An 8,507-nucleotide genomic window follows, 5' to 3' on the forward strand; every position below is an offset into this window, starting at 1 on the left:
ATGGAAATTGAGGAGTCGGAGGTTTGGCTTACTGACTCCACAGGCCTGCTTGCAAGCTCCCCTTGTTTTTGATGGTCTGTTTAGGATGACAAGAGTTAAAAAGTAGTGTGGAGCTTGTGGCTGTACTCTTTCTAAATGGCATAAATTTGAACTTCTGCAGAGGAGTGTGTAAGTGAAATGTCAAGAAATTCAGTTTGCGTTTTCTGTGTCTCGAATGTGAAATGCAAGTTCATATCATTCATGTTAAGGTTAAGTTAACACAATGCGTTTTTGATGCGTTTTCGCGGCGCTTTTCCCGCCGCGGAAACTTTTGTTTACAGGTCTGCCAGGTATAGCAATGCGAATCCGGATGTGCTGAGCATATGATGAAGAAATTTCGGCTCCAGATTTGCATTGCTGTAAAAACCGCAGCATGACCATTATTTGGGCTCCACGAATTCGCACCCATTGACTTGAATTGAATCGCAGCAAACCCGCAGGTATAATATCTATACCTGCGGCTATGCTGGGTTTCAATTAAAGTCAATGTGCGCGAAATCATGCCGGAAACGCGCTGCAGGTGGTACCCGAGTCGGGAGAGGAGGACTACATCTCCTTTCAACCAAAAGCCGCTCTCGCTAATAACAGTGAGAGCGGCGTGGATAGGAGGAGCAGTAGTCAGCTCTGACCATCTCGCTTGCCCACTGAAAAAAAAAAAAAAAAAAAATCTCTATACTCACCTGTTCGTTGGCGATCCTCTCCTCCCGGCGGCTGGCAGGTATACTGCGAGGAGCCGGCTCGCTCCCCGCAGTCTACTGTGCTTCTAGGACCTGTGCTGGTGTCACCGATCAGCTGAGCGGTCTTGTTACCATCAGCTGATCGGTGACATTAGTGACTTCACGAGAGCATCAGCTGAAGCTCACTTGACCCTGGGAACATTTGCAAGAATGTTCCCAGGGTGGTAAGCTCACCGGGGCTGATCAGCTGATCAACCCCATTGACCTCCTGCAGCATGTATACTGATAGGGGTGATTTTACACCCCTGTCAGTATACAATGCTGTCTTTTACAGCAGTGACATCAGTGATGGCTGATGTCACTGCTGTAGAAGTGACGCGGATCGTAGTGTGCCAATCGTTGGCGGTACGTGGACTGTGTCATTGATGGCAGACAGGTGAGGGATATGGTTGTCTGTTATTTTACATTTTTTTCAGGAGATCGATGGCTTCGCGGACGGAATATAATAAAAAAAAATTGTAGAAAAGTGTGTTTTTTATTTAATTAAAATACTTTATTCTGACCGTGTCTTTTATTGAAAAAGTGGCGTCCATTTTATTACGTGGTTAGTAATGGGGAATGCCCTCCATTACTAACCTGGGCTTCACGTCAGCCGCCAATACAAGGCTGACGTGAACCCCATCCCCACCACTACAGGGCAGTGGGAAGAGCAGAGGGTAAGAGACAGATTTGGCGCATCTTATGGATGTGCCATTTCTGGGACTGCTGAGGGGTGACATAGCTGCGCTTAGAACGCATATTTTTTGTTGCGTCCAAAGCGTTGCATTCTATTGAATGCAGGTAAATTCACGTGTTCACTGAACCATGAGTATTTACCACAATCTATACATTCTAGTGGTCAAATTTCTGTTGTGGAGACTAGCGACTCCGCAAGAGAATTTGACATGCTGCGGTCCTGAAAGACGCGCTGCATGTCAGTGTCCACGGGTGATTCGCAGTCTGATGCACACATAGGTAACATGGGATTTCTAGAGATCCCATCCACTATGCTGTAATATCTGGACGCTGCGGGTTTGACGTTGTATAAACACACAGCGTCAAACCTGTGGCGGCTCCTTACAGTGGCCACGTACCCAAACTCACTGCAGCATGTCAATTTCTGTAGCGGACACGCTAGTCTCCACTGCAGATTTTGACCGATTGAAGGGTCATTATATGCGGTGGATTCACATGTACCGACAACAAAAGTGCGGCACTAGAACACCGCGTTTTGGACGCAACAAAAATGTGCTGTGCCCAAAGCGCTGCTGTGTGCTGATCGGGGGTCCGTAGCGACTAACGAAACAGTTGTGAGCTGTTAGTAATAGCCAGGAACCATGTTTGCCTAATGGCACCTTCCTAGGCTAAAAATAGCAGCTTCTATAAATAGAAAATGCCATTAAATGAAAAGTAGCCGAGCGATAGCAAAAATTCTCTCGTCATAAGGAGGAATTCTTTAATAGCTGAAGTGTAGTTACTAAAATGTTGTAGAAAATATGCCAAAGATTTCAATGCTAGGTGATGTGGGATACTGGGGTATACAACAATTACGTAACATGTTGGTCACATACTTTGATCTGGCCATTTACTATTATCTAGTGAGGCAATGACATGCTTGGTATTGCGTAAATAGCTTAGAATACTTTTCACTAGACGTTGTAAGTATATGTCTAGCCAAGAGCTAAGTCGCTCTCTTAAATTTCCTATACCCGGCACAATCGGATATAATGAAGAGGGAAATTGTGATTTGTAAATTTTAGGAAGGGAGTGAAAGACGGGGATTACGGAACATGCAACGATTAAACCTTTTGAAGAACAATATAAAGACCGACACCACCAAAACTGTGCTAAATACCAAGAAAAAAGACAAATTGTAGAACTAGGGGAATTGCTTGGCGCAACAAAGCACCAGTATTCTTACAAAAGAATAAGCCATTAGAATGCTGAAGACTACATGTATAAAGTTTTAGGAACTCAAGGAAAGTGGAGAGGGGTGGAAAAGAAATATGTATAAAATATAACTTTTATTAAGAACAAATAGTTTGCTAATTTGCAAATCACATACATTCTGATGCAGAAGTATATTGGATCACAATCGTAAAAATTCTGGTAGCTATTACGACTGTGATCCACTAGATCCTGATAGGGCGAAATGCAGATGCACTCACGAATGACTATTGTCCCTTAAAAATTATAAGTCAGGTTATAACTTAACATATCATGTGCAAAGAGTCATAGATTATAGGGTCATATTGGAGACTATGATGGTATACTAGTCCCCAAAGTGATTATAATGGGTATAAGTTATTAAACAGCTGCATTAAATTTGACCATTGGCCAGTGAGCGCATCTGCAATTGACTATCGGAACCTAGGGGATCGCCTGCAAATTTCCAGGTCAGACTTAAATAAATAAATCGTAATTATCCCAAAGCAGTACCAATTAAAAACTACAGCACATTACACAAAAAAGAAGCCCTTACACGGCTCAATATTAATAAGTTACCCTGTGCAAAAGTAAAACTTGACAAAAAAAAAAAAAATAATAAAATAAAAATATTAATATTATATATATATATATATATATTAATATTATATATATATATATTAATATTATATATATATATATATTAATATTATATATATATATATTAATATTATATTAATATTATATATATATATATATATATATATATATATATATATATATATATATATATATATATATATATATATATATATATATATATATATATATATATATATATATATATATATATATATATATATATATATATATATATATATATATATATACACACACACACACACACACACACACAGTACAGGCCAAAAGTTTGGACACACCTTCTCATTTAAAGATTTTTCTGTATTTTCATTACTATGAAAATTGTACATTCACACTGCATCAAAACCATGAATTAACACATGTGGAATTATATACTTAACAAAAAAGTGTGAAACAACTGAAAATATGTCTTATATTCTAGGTTCTTCAAAGTAGCCACCTTTTGCTTTGATGACTGCTTTGCACACTCTTGGCATTCTCTTGATGAGCTTCAAGAGGTAGTCACCGGAAATGGTTTTCACTTCACAGGTGTGCCCTGTCAGGTTTAATAAGTGGGATTTCTTGCCTTATAAATAGGGTTGGGACCATCAGTTGTGTTGTGCAGAAGTCTGGTGGACACACAGCTGATAGTCCTACTGAATAGACTGTTAGAATTTGTATTATGGCAAGAAAAAAGCAGCTAAGTAAAGAAAATCGAGTGGCCATCATTACTTTAAGAAATGAAGGTCAGTCAGTCCGAAAAATTGAGCAAACTTTTTAAGTGTCCCCAAGTGCAGTTGCAAAAACCATCAAGCGCTACAAAGAAACTTGCTCACATGAGGACCGCCCCAGGACTTGCTCACATGAGGACCGCCCCAGGAAAGGAAGACCAAGAGTCACCTCTGCTTCTGAGGATAAGTTTATCAGAGTCACCAGCCTCAGAAATCGCAGGTTAACAGCAGCTCAGATTAGAGACCAGGTCAATGCCACACAGAATTCTAGCAGCAGACACATCTCTTCAACAACTGTTAAGAGGAGACTTTGTGCAGCAGGTCTTCATGGTAAAATAGCTGCTAGGAAACCACTGCTAAGGACAGGTGACAAGCAGAAGAGACTTGTTTGGGCTAAAGAACACAAGGAATGGACATTAGACCAGTGGAAATCTGTGCTTTGGTCTGATGAGTCCAAATTTGAGATCTTTGATTCAAACCACCGTGTTTGTGCGATGCAGAAAAGGTGAACGGATGGACTCTACATGCCTGGTTCCCACTGTGAAGCATGGAGGTGGTGTGATGGTGTGGGGGTGCTTTGCTGGTGACACTGTTGGGGATTTATTCAAAATTGAAGGCATACTGAACCAGCATGGCTACCACAGCATCTTGCAGCGGCATGCTATTCCATCCGGTTTGCGTTTAGTTGGACCGTCATTTATTTTTCAACAGGACAATGACCCCAAACACAGTTCCAGGCTGTGTAAGGGCTATTTGACCAAGAAGGAGAGTGATGGGGTGATACGCCATATGACCTAGCCTCCACAGTCACCAGACCTGAACCCAATCGAGATGGTTTGGGGTGAGCTAGACCGCAGAGCGAAGGAAAAAGGCCCAACAAATGCTAAGCATCTCTGGGAACGCCTTCAAGATTGTTGGAAGACCATTTCCGGTGACTACCTCTTGAAGCTCATCAAGAGAATGCAAAGAGTGTGCAAAGCAGTCATCAAAGCAAAAGGTGGCTACTTTGAAGAACCTAGAATAGAACACATTTTCAGTTGTTTCACAATTTTTTGTTAACTATATAATTCTACATGTGTTAATTCATAGTTTTGATGCCTTCAGTTTGAATGTACAATTTTCAAAGTCATGAAAATACAGAACAATCTTTAACCCCTTTACGACATCGGGCGTATTAGTACGTATCTGTGCCCTGGGCCTTATGGACCAGATACGTATTAATACGCCCTATCTTTAATGTGGCACAGCGACCGAAGTCGCGGTGATAGCATTAAAATTCCAGTGCCATCTTACCTTAGGGTAGATGGCGCCGGCATCTCGGGGGGTGTCGCCGCCCCTTCACACCCACGATCGCTGTGATTGGCTGTTCAATTCTGAACAACCAATCACAGCATCTCTCACCGTTTCCGGCAATCAGATTGCCAGAAACGGTGATGTGCAGCCTAGGATCGCTGCTCCTAAGAGCACCGTTCCGAGGCTGTTGCCTAGTAACCCCAGCCCTCTCCCCAAACTGCTAGCATCGGTGCGATTACCAATCAAATCGATCGCACCGATCACAGCGGGACCGCGCGGTAACAGGGCGGTGATCGGCTTGTGACCTGCCTGCCACCTCCCCATGACCCCCTGTGATGTCATAGAAGCCCCAGCCAGCTCTGATTGGAGCGATCGATGATGACATCGATAGCTCCAATCAGAGTACCTGAACACAGGTGACAGGGCGGTCACAGGGCGGTGACCGGCTTGTGACCTGCCTGTCACCTCCCTGTGACCCCTTGTGGTGCGAGCCCAGGCCCCAGCCATCTCTGATTGGTGCGATTGATGTCATTATCGATCGCACCAATCAGAGTACCTGACCGGGAGGTGACCGGCCTGTGACCTGCCTGTCAACCCCTGTGACCGCCCTGCAGATCCTCACACTTGGTGAGGATTTCTACAGAGCGGTCACGTCTGATCTGCGCTGTGCTGGGCCTTGTAGTGCCACAGAATCTTCTGTTACACTACAAGACCTTTCTCCTACCTGCTCCAGTTGCTGCTGCTGCTCCGGCATCCTGCTGCTGTCTCCAGGGTCCTGGATCTCCTGCTCCGGCGTCCTGCTGCTGTCTTCAGGGAACTGGGTCTCCAGCTCCTTATCCTGCTGCTGCGGATCCTGCTCCAGAGCCTCTTCCAGAAACTGCTGCTGATCCTGCTGAAAGAAGAACAGAGAAGACTTTGGTAAGTCCATCTCTGTTCTCCCCTCATCCACCCCCCTCCCCCGCCGCCTCCTTTTACCCCCAATCCTCCTCCCCCCAGTTTTTTTTTTTTTCGTGCGTCCTGCAGAGGCCGAGCGCTGAGCAGTGTCTACGTCACTGATCAACGTTCGTGCTCGCTGCTTTTCAGGACTTTTTCTTGTCCCTGTCAATTCCCCCCCCCCACCTTTGCACCACATCCGCGCACACAGCAAGCAGCTGCCGAGAGTTGATTGGTGACATAGTTCACCGATCCGCACTCGTGCTCGCTGTTTGCACCACCTACGGTAGTTACTTTTTTTCTCTTTTTTTTCAGAAAAAAAAAGTTCACACCAAGCACGCTGACACACACACACTCTAAATAAAGTACTGACACACAAGCACCACATACACGAGAAAAAAAAAATGTCCGGCTCATCCCAAACTCGCTATTCAGCGGAGGAGGCATACACTATTGGTGCCTCCGACACTGAGACGGACAGCGAGGGCAAGGATCCCACATTTCTTTACTTTTCCGACCCCTCATCGTTCTCCTCTTCCTCCTCAGGTGCTGCTGGACCGCCACGCAGTAGTCGCAGGAAAGAAGATGTTCCAGAGCCCCCCACTACTGACCCCATATGGACCTCGCTCCCCGAAAATTTTGAGTCACTGATTCCTGATTTCGTGGCGGAATCAGGAATCAAGTTTGACACCACTGGCCTCACAGAAATAGACTTTTTCAAAGTCTTTTTCTCTGAGGATTTTATAAATCTCATGGTGGGCCAAACTAATTTGTATGCTCATCAATTTTTGGAACAAAACCCCTCTTCATCATTTTCTAACTGGTCTCCTGTAGATGCAGAAGAAGTGATGAAGTTTTGGGGCCTGGTCCTTCATATGGGGATCCTGAAAAAAAACAGAGGTTCGGCAATACTGGAGTGTTGACGTTTTGTATAACACTCCAGTGTTCCGAATGGTCATGACCCGGACACGGTTTGAGACAATCCGCAAGTTCTTGCATTACCAAGATAATGCAAGGTGTCCTGCACGCGATGACCCGAACTTTGATCGTCTTTTCAAAGTTCGGCCGGTCATCGAGCACTTCAACAACAAGTTTGGTTAAGTGTACGTGCCCCGAAGGGACATCTGCGTGGATGAGTCTTAATTTCTTTTAAGGGGCGGCTTGGGTTCCGGCAGTACCTGCCCAGTAAAAGGTTCAGGTACGGGATCAAGCTGTATAAACTTTGTGAGAGTACTTCAGGGTACACTCACAAGTTTAGAGTTTATAAAGGGAAGGACTCCCGGATTGACCCCCTGAATGCCCCCCCTGTTCTGGGAGTGAGTGGGAAAATTGTGTGGGACTTGGTGCACCCACTGCTGGATTAAGGTTATCACCTGTAAGTGGATAACTTTTATACAAGTATCCCGCTCTTCAAGTCCCTCTCTGCGCGACATACCACAGCTTGCAGTACTGTCCGCAAAAATCAGAAAGGCCTCCCAAAGACACTAAATGGGCAGCTGCTCAGAAGGGGTGAGAGCAGAGCCCAATGTATCGACCACCTGTTGGTGGTCAAGTACAAGGACAAGAGGGATGTCCTTCTCATGACCACCATACATGGTGATGGCAGCACCCTCAGCACTGTAAGAGGTTCCACTACACAGGTCGCCAAACCAGACTGTGTAGTGGGGTACAACAAGTACATGGGGGGAGTTGATCTCTCCGATCAAGTCCTCCAGCCGTACAGTGCTTTGAGAAAAGCCAAGGTATGGTATAAGAAGCTGGCCGTGCACATTGTTCAGATGCACAACGCTTTCCCTCTGTCAAAATGTGCAGGCCAGACTTCTGCGTCGTATCTTCACTTTCAGGAGACAGTTATCAAGGCCCTGATATTTGGCAGTGGTGGCGGAGCGGGCCCCACTACTTCTGGAACTGAAGGACCTCGAATTGTACCGGGCCAGCATATCCCGGGGCAGATCCCTCACAGCAGGAAAAAAAGGTATGTCACAAAAGAAGTGCCGAGTGTGTTACCGAAGGGGAGTACGCAAGGACACCATTTACCAATGTGACAGCTGCCCCGACAAACCTGGCCTCTGCATGAAAGACTACTTCAAAGGTACCATACTTCCATGGACTATTGAATTCATTTCTGACGTATGACAACCTGATGAACACTACACAGCTGACGTAGTGTTTGTCAGGTTGTCCTACACAACTGGCGTATAACACTACATTATAAAATTGACAAATC

The 8,507-nt window shown here is 44.7% G+C and overlaps 1 protein-coding gene across 8 annotated transcripts in view; it reads right to left on the bottom strand.

The window, feature by feature from the left end:
• Positions 1–8,507, bottom strand: part of EYA3 (EYA transcriptional coactivator and phosphatase 3) — a 373,281-nt gene that overhangs the window by 183,294 nt on the left and 181,480 nt on the right. For 5 of the 8 annotated variants that reach the window (XM_073664982.1, XM_073664980.1, XM_073664983.1 and 2 more), the window contains one exon: positions 6,072–6,239. The exons of the other annotated variants lie outside the window; for them this stretch is intronic. In XM_073664982.1, coding sequence (XP_073521083.1) covers positions 6,072–6,239 — 168 coding nt within the window. The remainder of the gene's footprint in view (positions 1–6,071; positions 6,240–8,507) is intronic. 8 annotated transcript variants of the gene reach the window in all.

Source organism: Phyllobates terribilis, unplaced genomic scaffold (genome assembly GCF_046119375.1).
Source record: "Phyllobates terribilis strain yellow unplaced genomic scaffold, ASM4611937v1 Scaffold_181__1_contigs__length_3860067, whole genome shotgun sequence".
In the NCBI taxonomy this organism is placed as follows: Eukaryota; Metazoa; Chordata; class Amphibia; order Anura; family Dendrobatidae; genus Phyllobates; species Phyllobates terribilis.